We start from the raw sequence: 13,248 nt of genomic DNA, 5'->3' as shown, positions 1-13,248 counted from the left end.
ACCATTTGTTAAAGAGACTGTCATTTCCCCAATTAATGGACCTTGGGCATTTGTCAAATATCAGCTGCTCATAGGTAGATGAATTTATGTCTGGATTCTCAATTCTGTTCCATTGGTCTATGTATCTGTTGTTGTACCAGTACCAGGCTGTTTGACTACCGTGGTGGTATAAGAGTTTCTAAAATCAGGTAGTGTGAGACATCTCACTTTGTTCTTCTTCTTCAGTAAGGTCTCTTCCCTTTCTATATGAAGTTGGTCATTTGTTTCCCCATCTCAGTAAAAAATGCCAGTGGAATTTGGATCGGGATTGCATTGTATCTATAGTTCACTTTGAGTAGAATTGACATTTTCACAATGTTGAGTCTTCCCATTCATGAGTAAGGTATGCTTTTCCACTTATGTAGGTCTCTTTTGGTTTCTTGTAGTAGTGTCTTGTAGTTTTCATCGTATAGGTCTTTTACATCTCTAATTAGATTTATTCCTAAGTATTTTATATTCTTGGGGGCTGTTGTAATGGTATTGATTTGGTGATTTCCTCTTGGAAGTTCTCTTTGTTGGTGTAGAGGAATCCAACTGATTTTTGTGTGTTTATCTTGTATCCTGATACTTTGCTGAAATCTTCTATTAGTTCCAGTAGTTTTCTTGAAAATTCTTTGGGCTTTTCTGTGTATAAGATCATATCATCTGCAACTAGAGATACTTTTACTTCTTCCTTACCAGTTTAGAGTCCCTTTATCTTTTTTTTTTTCCTAGCCTAATTGCTCTGACTAGGTCCTCCAGCACAATGTTGAATAAGAGTGGTGATATAGAGCATCCTTGTCTGGTTCCCGTTCCCAAGGGGAATGCTTTCAGACTCTCTCCATTTAAGATGATGTTAGCTGTTGGCTATCTATAAATGTCCTTTATTATGTTGAGGAATTTCCCTTCTAATTTTTCTGAGAGTTTTTATCATGAATGGTGTTGGACTTTATCAAATGCCTTTTCTGCATCGATACCATCATGTGGTTCTTGTCTTTTGTTTTATTTATGTAATGGATTAGGTTGATTGTTTTCTCATGTTGAACCATCCTGCATACCTGGTATGAGTCCCACTTGGTCATGGTGAATTATTTTTTTGATATGTTGTTGAATTCTATCGGCTAGAATTTTGTTAAGGATTTTTGCACCTATGTTCATGAGGGATATTGGTCTGTAATTTTCTTTTTTTGTGGTGTCTTTACCTGGTTTTGGTATCAGGGTTATGCTGGCTTCGTACAACGAGTTTGGGAGTATTCTATCCTTTTCTATGCTCTGAAATACCTTTAGTAGTAGTGGTGTTAACTCTTCTTTGAAAAGTTTGGTAGAATTCTCCAGTGAAACTGTCAGGGCCAGGGCTTTTTTTGTTGGGGATTTTTAAATTACTTTTTCAATCTCTTCTTTTGTTATAGGTTTATTTAATTGTTCTACCTCTGTTTGTGTTAGTTTAGGTAGATAGTGAGTTTCTAGAAATTTGTCCATTTCCTCTAAGTTTTCAAATTTGTTGGAATACAATTTTTCAAAGTTTTCTGTTAGGATTCTTCTAATTTCGGTTGTGTCTGTTGTTATATCGTCCATCTCATTTCTTATTTGGGTTATTTGCTTCCTCTCCTGTTATTCTTTTGTCAGTTTGGCCAGTGGTTTATCGATTTTGTTGGTCTTTTCAAAGAACCATCTTTTGGTCTTGTTGACTCTTTCAATTATTTGTCTATTTTCTATTTCATGTAATTCTGCTCTAATTTTTATTATTTGCTTTTTTCTGGTGCCTGAGGGCTTCTTTTGCTGCTCTCTTTATATTTGTTTGAGTTTTAGAGTTAATGTTTTGATTTTGGCCCTTTCTTCTTTTTGGATCTGTGCATTTATTGCTATAAATTGACCTCTGAGCACTGCTTTTGCTGTGTCCTAAAGGTTCTGGTAGGATGTGTTTTCATTCTCATTTGATTCTGTGAATTTCTTTATTCTATCCTTAATTTCGTGTATAATCCAGTAGTTTGGGGGCAAGGTGTTATTCACTTTCCATGTGTTTGATTTTTTTCCTTTCTTTTTCTGTTATTGATTTCTACTTTTATGGCTTTATGGTCAGAAGAAATGCTTTGTGAAATTTCAATGCTTTGGATTCTGTTAAGGCTTGCTATGGCCTAATATGTAGTCTATTCTGGAGAAAGTTCCATGTGCGTTGGAAAAGAGTATATTTGGCTGCTGTTGGGTGGAGTGTTTGGTATATTTCCATGAGATCAAGTTGTTGATTGCATCATTTAGATCTTCCATGTCTTTACTGAGCTTCTTTCTGGATATTCTGTTCTTCACCGAAAGTGGTGTGTTGAAGTCTCCTACTAGTATTGTGGAGCTGTCTCTCTCTCTTTTCAATGTTGTTAGAGTTTATGTATTTTGGAGCCCTGTTGTTGGGTGCATAAATATTTATTATGGTTATGTCCTCTTGGTGTATTGACCCTTTAATCATTATACAGTGTCCTTCTTTATCGTTTGTAGTGGATTTTGCTTTAAAGTCTATTTTGTGAGAGATCAATATTGCCACTGCTGCTCTTTTTTGATTGTTGTTTGCTTGATATATTTTTTTCCATTCTTTGAGTTTTAGTTTGTTTGTGTCTTTAAATCTAAGGTGTGTCTCTTGTAGGCAGCATATAGACACATCATGTTTTTAATCCATTCTGCCAGTCTCTGTCTCTTTATTGGTGCCTTTAGTCCATTTATGTTCAGCATAATTATTGATAGGTATGAGTTTAGTGCTGTCATTTTGATGTCTTTTTTTTTTTGTGTGTTGTTGACAATTTCTTTGTCCACTTAATTTTCTGTGCTGAGTCTTTTTTTAATGTATTTTCATCTTCTTCATTGTTGTTGATTTTGTACTTGCTGTGCCTTTATGTTTTTCTTTTTTTTAATTTTGATGTGTAGAATTGTTAGTTTCCTTAGCGGTTGTCTTAATATCTATCCTTATTTTTCTAAGTTTAAATCAATCTTTTATTTCCTTATGTTGTCTTGACTTCCTCTCCATATGAAAGATCTATGAGTACATTTTTTTAGTCCCTCTTTTTTAGTGTTGTCATCTTTTACATATTGACTTCTCTGTTTCCCTATTTATAGTGTTTTAGCTTTGATTTTTGTGACTTCCCTATCTGGGTTGATATCTGGTTGCTCTGTCCTGTGTTCTAGTCTTGGGTTGTTATCTGATGTTATTGATTTTCTAACTGGAGGACTCCCTTTTTTTAAATTTTAGTTAATTCCTCTATTAACGTGATTTTATTTTGTTCTTTCTAATTTTGTCTAATTTATTTATTTTTTTTTTGCTTTCAGTTTTGAAAAAAAAAATTATTGCTGGGTGTAGAATTCTAAGTTGATAATTCATTTTCTTCACCACTTTAAAAATGTCAGTCATTGTCTTTGGTTTATTTTGTTGAGAAGACTGTGGTAATTCTTATATTTGTTCCTCTTTATGTGACTTGTCTTCTATTTTTGTATCATTTTAAGATTTTTCTCTTTATTGATTATTTTCAGCAATTTGATTGTGATGGGTCTTGGTGTGATTTTGTTTGTATTTAATTGATAGAAGTTGCTTGAAGTTCTTAGATGTTTGCTTATAGCTTTCATCAAATTCAAAAATTGTTTTCTCATCATTTCTTTAAATATTTTTTCTGTCTCTCTCTCATTCAAGGACTTCAACTACACATATGTTAGAACCCTTGACATTGTCCCAGTTCTATGTTCATTATACTTTCTTTGTTCTCTCCCTGGTTCATTATTAATTTTTTTTTGCTACATCTTTAAGTTCACTGACCTTTTATTTAGCAGTTTCTCTTCTGCTAAACATAATTCAGTGATATTTTCCTTCCATGTGTTTATATTTTTTGTCCCTAGAAATTCTATTTGATTCTTTATCTCTTCCATTTTCTCTTCATTGCTTTCATGTTTCCTTTCAAATTCTGGAGCATATTTTTAATACTTATAATAACTATTTTAAAGACCTTTTCTACTAATTTCAACATCTATGTTATTTCTGTGTCTGTTTCCATTGCAGGTTTTCTACTAGTTATTAGTCTTTTTTTTTTTTTTTTATCTCTACATGTCTTATAATTTTCAGTAAGTGCTGGACATTGTGATTTTATGTTGCTAAATGTTTTTAAATACTTTAAATACTTAGACTTTGTTTCGGCAGGCAGCCAAGTTATCTATGGAAGTGCTTAATCCTTTCATGACTTGTTTTTCAGCTTTTTAAAGTTGAGTCTAACCAAAAAACCAAACCCATTGCCATTGAGTCAATTCCAACTTATAGCGACCCTACAGTCTAGAGTATCCTTTATTCTAGGACTAACTTAATTCCCCTATTAAAGTGAGCAAGGTCTCTTCACTTTGGTTCATGGGAATTTGATCAATTCCCAGTTTATATTAGATCTGGCAATTGTTCAGTGTTCAGTTTTGTGGTAATTGGTTTTTCCATGGTAGCTGCTCTTTGCTGGCCTTATGGGATTTCTTAATACACGTGTGTAATGACTTATGAGGACACTTATATGAATTTCTGAAGCTCGTTCCCTGCATAGCTTCCTAATTTCCATTATTATGCTCTTCAAATTCTTGCCACTTTGGCCCTGTAAAGTCCAGTCTCTGTCTCATCAACTCAACAAAAGCATTAAGCTCTCTCTGTCAGCTTCCGTGCTCCACACAGTAGTCCAGAAATTACCTCCAGAGCTCATCTTATTTGTTGCCTTTCTCTCAGGAGTCACAATGCTGTTCTGCTTGTTATCTAATGCCTGAAAAAAAAATTCATATATTTTGCCTAGTTTTCTAATTGGTTATAGAAAGGGAGAAAATTCTATTACTTCTTCATTGGTGAAAGGAGAAATCTTGGTCTTGCCTACTTTTTGTCACTTGACCTATCATGGACCGAGAAAGGTGATTGAAAGTCTTCTGCTACTCCCCTGAAACTAATGCCCTGAGATAATCTTTAAACCTTAAGGCAAAAATACCTCCTAAAACCTTCTTAAAACCAAACAATAGCTTAGCTTAACTTGTAAAGAATGTCTGCCTTGAGCATTGTGCTCTTTTAAGATCTGTCTATATGGGATCAAACTGACAACAGCAGCTCGAAAGGTTAGATAGGAAGCTAAGGAGGTAGTGAGTTTGTGTTAATTAGGAGAAAAAGAGGGTGAGAATGGTTGCACAACTTGAAGAATGTAATCAGTGTCACTGAATTGTGCATGTAGAAACTGTTGAATTGGTGTTATGTTCTACTGTGTATATTCTCAACAACAAATAAAATAAATTATTAAAAACATAGAAAGTCTTCTACTATTATATTAGTTTGCCTTAGTTATAAATTTATTTCACAATTTATGATTTAGAAATGTTTATTTGTTTTACCAATACTCCTGTTTTATATTCATTGCAACTTGTACCGTTTGATTTTATAAAGTGACCTTCTTTGTCTTGTTTAATTTCTTTGACTTTAATATCTCTTAACTAATATAACTAATAATAGTGTCATGTCTCCTGCTTTTAATTTGTATGTCCATGTATCTTTTTATCTATCCTTTTATTTTTCAAACTTCCCAAATTACTTTTTTTAGATGTCTCTTATATAGAGAGTAGGACTGAGTTTGGCTTGCCATACTATCTGAAATTCATTTTTAAAAGATAGGTTTCATTTGGGATTTCTCATATGATTTTGCATTTCTTATTTTAATATATTTTTCTAACATTTAATTATGTCATTGCTTTTCTTTGCTTTATTGTGTGTATTCAGATATTCAAGAAGGTTTGAATTATTGTTCTTATGGCTATTTTTATTATAAGTTTATATAAACAATGCTCTATTTCTTTAGACAAATCCATTAATTTCCTAATATGAATAATGACAAAAATGATCACACTTCTCTTCCTTCCTTCTCCCTTCCCTTTTCTCCAGCATCTCATTATCTTGTGTATGGCATACCTTTATACTGTTAAATATACTTATAATTCCATTACTTGATTTGTTACCTTTGAATGTTCTTTATTGGCTCTCAGATATTATAGATGAGACCATCTGCAGACTTATGCTACTTCCTAACTACTTCACCTGTACCTGTACTCTTACATATTTTTTAAATTGCATCATTTCTACATTATCAGGGCATATAATAAGATTGGTTATTCTAACCTCATGTTTGTTCTTGTATTTTTAGTCTTAATTCTACAGTTGTATATATATCAAATGGTCACAAACAAGTCTTTTTGCTATAGCTTCTTCTCCATTCATTTCTTTGTTGGCTGGTTATAACAGGATTTTGTTGCATATTTCCCCATTTGGTAAGTTTTACTGCTCTTTTCCACTCATGTGCTTTTAAACCACTTTAAATCATGTTTTATACATAAAACATGAATTTATGGTATAATGAATAATAACCACACAAATCTTCATTTGTATTCTTCATTTGGTAAGTTTTATTGTTCTTTTCCACTCATGTGCTTTTAAACCACTTTAAATCATATTTTATACTTAAAACATTAATTTATGGTATAATGAATAATAACCACACAAATCATGAAATAGAACATTCTGCCTTTTTTCTTATAGCCTCTTTTTATTGATGCTTTACCTGCTTCCTTTATGTTATTCTTCATGGAATTAGTTAGATTGTTTTTTTCACAGCTGTTTGCAGAGATTCCTTCATGGAATGTACTTTTGCTGGTGTTTCCTGAGATCTGTGGCCAGCTTGGTATTTACTTCAGACCGCAGAGCTTTCACTATTATTTACCCCGGACAGTTTCTGTGCTGACCTTCTCTGCTTGGGATCCTTCATTAGCTTTCTGAATCTGTGGATTATTGGTCTCCTAGTTTCCCTGAGCATGGAATCCTGGTGGTGCAGTGGTTAAGAGTTCGGCTGTTAACCAAAAAGTCAGCAGTTCGAATCCACCAGCCGCTCCTTGGAAACCATATGGGGCAATTCTACTCTGTCCTATAGGTTGCTATGAGTCAGAATCAACTCAATGGCAGTGGGTTTTGTGGGTTTTTCCTGAACATGGATTTTATGGAGGTTTTCTCTGTTTCCATAGCTGATTTTGTATGATGTCCAGAAGGAATGGAATTTCTGTTTTACACCATGTTCTGCTGAAAGTTTCCCCTCCTTCCCACAGAGCTTGTAATTTTTCTCTTTCCTTTTTGAATACATCTGATCACTATAACCAAACATTACCTTCCTATGCAGTAACTTTCTTTCTCTTTTTAGTTAATTACGTTATACTCATTTATGTAATCATCCCACTTCCAATATATCTCATCAAGTTTACGTGTATACACAATCCAGACCCATGATTGTCACTCTCCTAGCTGGTCTAACCTGACCCACAGATTTACCTATAGTTTCCTTCAGTCAGATGCCCTAAATATACCAGTGTGTATATTTAGGATTTAGGAAAGGGAATAAGCCTTAAGGATTTTAATAAGGCGTAACTCTCTCAGGTGAAAATAATAAATGATCTTCACATACATGAGTGTATTATCCGAACTGGTATTAGAGCCAGGAATTTGCATGCCAAAATTTGTATATCAACCAGGACCAGAGACCATCAATTTATATTTGAGAATTTAAACACTGAAAAGAACATCTGAAGAAATCATTCCTAATCTTGAGATACGATTGACCCTTCAAACAGGATGAACTTCATAAGTTTTAAAGCAGATTTAGCAATGGCTGAAGAGAATTATGAAATCCTATCATAATTTCCAATTATTTGTTAGGCTCTTATTTTAGTAATACTGGAAAGGGAATAATGTGATAAATGTGAAAAGCAAGTCCTTAATTCCCAGTGTTGTTAGTATCATCACTCACTGGACTATTTAAACTTTCAATTTATGGTCAGATGGTTTAGTTTCATGTGAAACTAAGTTTAATAATCACATTCATGTACTTCTTGAAATTTATTTATTTGTTGATTCATATATCTTTGGAGAGAGTTGAGATGGGGAAAATGTCACAATTGTGAAAAAGAAGCCTTATTGTCAGTGACAGAGCAGTTTAGAACTATGGTCAACAATTGATAAGTTTTCTTTGGTGATGAAGTAGAAGAACAAAGTAGGAAGCCTCACACTTCCCGATCTCAAACTTACTATATAGCCATAGTAAACAAAACAGCCTAGTACTTGTTCAATGATAGACACATAGACCAATGGAATAGAATTCAGAACCCAGAAGTAACTCTATGCGTCTGTAGGCAGCTATGTTTGACAAAGGGTCGATGTCCATTAAATGGGGGAAGAAACAGTCTCTAATAAATGCTGCTAGCAAAACTGGATATCCATTTGCAGAAAAATGAAACAGGCTCCATACCTCACACCATACACAAAAACTAACTCAAAATGGATCAACCACCTAAATGTTAAAGCTAAAATTATAAAGTTCCTAGAAGATAACACAGGGACAAAACTAGGGAACCTAATTTTTGGCATAAATAGTCTATCAAACACAACAACTAAAAATGCACGAACAGCAGAAGATAAAGTAGGTAAGTGGGACCTCCTAAAAATTAAATACTTATGCTCATCAAAAAACTACCAAAAGAGTAAAAAGAGAACCTACAGACTGGGAAGAAAATCTTTGGCAATGACATATCTGATAATGGTTTACTCTCTAAAATATATAGAAAACATCCATAACTGAGCAACAAAAAGACAAACAATCCAATCAAAAAATGGGCAAAGGACATGAATAGACACTTCACCAAAGAGGACATTCAGGCAACTAACAAACAAATGAAAAGAGATCATCTTTCAGCCAAATAATTGATTAGCTTATAAAATAAACAATATCACCCATGGTTAATGTGCTTGCTTAAACAATCAACTACATGAGACCAAGCAGTCAATATTTACCCAAAAGCAAAGATGAGAAGGCAAGGAGGGGCAGGGAAGCTAGATCAATGGAAAACAGAACAAACAATGAAAATAATGAGAATGGTGACACATGGTAAAAATTGTAACCAATGTCAGGGAACAATTTGTATAGAAATTGTTAAATGGAAACCTAATTTGCTGTGTATATTTTCACCTAAAACACAATAAAATATTTAGAAATACATTTTTGGTGAACAGTATAGGTTCCTTTGGTAAAAGTAAATTCCAAATCTCTCTTTCAGATTCTATAAAGTTAAAATTGACTTTTTCACTTTTCAGATATGGTCTTACAAAATGGTTACACTACAGACTATTTGTTTCTTGGAAATTTTATTTATACGGTAAGCTCATTCATTTGAATTAAATCAATGTTCCTAGTTTTTAATTAAAAAAAATAAAGTATTATAAGACAGTATCCCATGAACTTTAAGTCTTTCTTGCACTCCAGTACTCCTCCCCAGAAGAAACTATTGTGGCCGTGTAGTAGTTTCTTAAATATTTTTCTAGAAGTATGAAGTGCATTCACAAACGTACGTTACCCTTGCCTTTTTTTTCCCACAAGTAGGAGGATACTGTCCTACATTTGTTTTTTCACTTAACATGAGCTTTGTCATGTACACAACAATTACATTCTAGCAAGAAGGACAATACATACTTACATATATACCCACACACTTGCATGAGATTCCTAGTTAAAACATCAGAGTAAATTGATCTCATGGAATCTCAATCTCCCAAGACTTAAAAAATAACCAAAAATAGTAACACCAACAATAAAAAATAATAGCGAAGTGATTCGCCATAGCAATTGAAGAAGAAAAGAGGAGTAGGCCAATGCTAAAAACCTCAAAATGTGATGTTAAAGGAGAGACACGAGGAGAGTTGGCAGGCTCATCATGGGAAGATCACTAACCCAACTGTCTTGACATGTTGATTCTAAAAGTTAGTGAGTTGGAAGGAAAGATAGGTCTTATGGAAGAATGGAGTAAACCTCCAGTAAGGTGAAGTCAACCTTGGAGCTTTTAGGGAATTTAAAAAGCCAGCAGAACAAAAAGCACAATGCACACTATGCAAGGAAGGCTCAGGGTAATGGCAAAGATGAACTTGCAGAGATAAATAGGATCAGTTGCTGGGGGCTTTAAGGTAATGGGTTTTGGAAGAGCTTAGATGAGATAATGAAGGCTTTCTAGAATGCCAATACTGGAGACAGAGAAGTGGACATAATCAAAGACTGCTTCAAAAGTAGAATTTTAAACACTCATTTCAGCATTTATCTGTTGCTGCATAAGAACCCACCTGCATCAAAATCAAATTCAATAAAATATTGAAAGCTTTCTCTGTGAGACTGAGAATCAGACAAGGATGCTCAATATCCCCACCTCTGTTCAATATTGTAGTGGAGTTACAAATCAGTGCAGCAAGATAAGAAATAATAAGAAGTATAAGCTCTGGAAAAGAAAAAATCTGTTTTAAATCATAGATGATATGAGTGTATATATAGAAAATACAAAAAAAACTACAGATAAAAATATTATAATTAATAAAAGAGTTTGACAGTTTGCTGGATACTGATCAATATTTTAAAATCAATTCTATTTCTATATACTAGTAACATTTATTCAGAAAACAAAAAAATTTAAAGAAATTATTTTACAGTGGCATCAAACATATGAAGGACATATAAGTAACTCTAACAAATGATGTTCAAGACTTCTTCGAGAGAAAGTATCAAACTTTATTTGACACATTAAGAACATTTAAATAGAGAAATATACCATGTTCATTGACTGGATGACTCAATACTACAAGAAAGTCAACTCTCCTCAAATTGACTTACAGATTTATTTTAATCTCAATCAATATCCCCAAAGACTTGATGAGCTCTTTCTAAAATATGTATAGAAATGCAAAAGACCAAGAATAACTTAAAAACACTTAGATTTATAATAGTTTCACTCTACCTCGCCTAATTGTGTTTTTTCGCAACAGCACTCAGATTTTAGGTAGAATCAAATCTTCTATGCTATTTACAAAGGAGGTAAATATGAGAGCTTATTACATAAGTATGTGATTTTAGTGATAAGTTAAAGGGACAAAACTAGGGGACCTAATTTTTGGCATAAATAGTCTATCAAACACAACTAAAAATAGTATTTATTCTATGTATGTGTATATGTTTTTCACAAAATCAAGAAAAGACCCATTGCCATCAAGTGGATTCCGACTCAGTGACCCTATAAAGATAGGATCATAATGTACCCAATACAGCATTTATTGAAAATCACTGCATGTTCCCCAGAACAAAAACGTACAAAACACTTAGCAACCTGATGATCTCAGAGTTCAACAGACATGGAGAAGAACTGGGGTGGAGGATCAGGAAGGGAATGGGGAGACATGGATTGTAACAGAAAATTTTAACACATTTTTCTCATTTCTTTCTCCTTCCCATCTCACCTTGCATAGTATGTAGTTGTTACGGTTTGTCTGAAAGCTGGTTTGGAGACACTGTCTTGGACCATAGTAAGTATTCTCTAGGATTTCTCCTCAATGCAGTATAGTTGTTTGTATACTATGATGTACTTTTAACTCTTAGGGAGATAATAAGTGCTTTTCTAGTTTCCATATTTTACTTTTTTGTTTGTTTTGCACAGTCAAGTGATGATTTAAACTGCACCAAGGTATATTAACCATCTCACATCTTTAGAATATTCATTTTCCTGCTCTACATTTGAAGTAGGTTCAATTTAGCATGTCACTAACTGAGACTCTTAATTCATTATTATTATTAATATCCAAGTATAGAATCATTATAGAAAGTTTAACAAATACCAAAACAGAAGGAAATACATATTGCCCATACCTTTTAATCTCAATGACAACTGACATTTTGGCTCCTGCTATCTCAGTCTTTATTCTATGTATGTGTATATGTTTTTCACAAAACCCCCAAAAAAAAACCCACTGCCGTCAAGTCGATTCCGACTCATAGCGACTATATGAAGATAGGATCATAACATACCCACTATTTTGTAACTTGTGTCTTCCATGTAGTAATAGCTCTTTAGCATTATTCCATATATTTAATTTTTATACCTAATTTAATGACTATAATATTCCATCACATGGATGTTTATTATTTACACTATTTTAGAATAATTGTGTTAACTTTTGTTGTTATAAACTATATATTCAGTACTGTTTTGAACATACATGTACTTGCATCTTTACAGATATCGGTAATAATTCCTTATGATATTATTAGAAGTAGAACTTCTGGTCAATTAGGCAGAATTTTAAGTCTTTTTAAATGAAGTTATCAATAATTTAAATGAATGTATGACTCATAAACAGATATCAACAAATACTTTAGAGAAATAATAAATTTTTTCTCAATTTTTTGTTGAGACATGATTAAGTAATGAGCAGTATCTGATAGGATAAGAGCACTTTGGCTCTTAGGAAATCATCTAGTATAGCTGGGGAGTGCAAACAATTTATGCTTGACTGCTAACCTAAAGACTGACAGTTTGAACCCACCCAGTGGTACCGCAGAAGAAGAGTCCTGGCGATCTGATTCCATTACAATTACAGTCAAGAAAACCCTATGGAGCTCAGTTCTACTCTGTAACACATGGGATCACCATGATTTGGAATTGACTTGATGGCAACTAATAATAACAACAAGTTACTCACCTTATTGTATGTAGACAGTAAATTAGAGACCAGGAGAGTGGTGCACCTAGTCAAGCTTAGAACATAAGTCTTCCAGTCATTTCCCTTACTCTGTTAACACAAACTGTACAAAGCAACAGATCACATAAACAGAAAGGTCTAACCTCCTTAGTATTTACTACCATAAAATTTATCCCAAGTTCCCATACCAAGATATGGACACTAATCTTCCAGCTAACAGTCTCTACTAGAATTGCATACATAATTGATATGCAGCTAATCCTCCAGTTTCAACCAATCTAAGAATCAGAACTTCTGTCATTAATCCAGAACTACTTCCACAGAACAAGTATGATAGAGTCAAATTCTTATCCCTCTTAATGATTTATGTTCAACTTTTTTTATCCTGAAGAAAGTAGGTAAAAGCAGATAACCTCATTATAGAACCCAAAAGTTGTGTGAATCCCTTCTGATTGGGAGTTGACTATTTTTCACTGAAGACACTGAAGGACACTTGGCTTGGAGTGACCAAAGTACTGTTGACTTAGATGCTTTGAATGGTCCCTTGAGTCCAAAGCCAAATATTCTGAGAATGATATTAGAAAGGAAGTCTCAATTATCAAGTAATTAAAAACTTATCAATTATCTTCACATAAGAACATATGACCTGGACA

The 13,248-nt window shown here is 33.4% G+C and overlaps 1 protein-coding gene across 1 annotated transcript in view; it reads left to right on the top strand.

Annotated features, from left to right (window-relative positions):
* Positions 1–13,248, top strand: part of LOC101349662 (phospholipid-transporting ATPase IB-like) — a 188,367-nt gene that overhangs the window by 166,826 nt on the left and 8,293 nt on the right. The window contains exons 31-32 of the mRNA XM_023740918.1: positions 9,179–9,240; positions 11,366–11,422. Of these exons, the coding sequence (XP_023596686.1) occupies positions 9,179–9,240; positions 11,366–11,422 (119 nt within the window). The remainder of the gene's footprint in view (positions 1–9,178; positions 9,241–11,365; positions 11,423–13,248) is intronic.

Source organism: Trichechus manatus, unplaced genomic scaffold, assembly GCF_000243295.1.
Source record: "Trichechus manatus latirostris isolate Lorelei unplaced genomic scaffold, TriManLat1.0 scaffold00168, whole genome shotgun sequence".
Taxonomy (NCBI): domain Eukaryota; kingdom Metazoa; phylum Chordata; class Mammalia; order Sirenia; family Trichechidae; genus Trichechus; species Trichechus manatus.
This window is presented reverse-complemented; position numbering and strand designations above follow the sequence as displayed.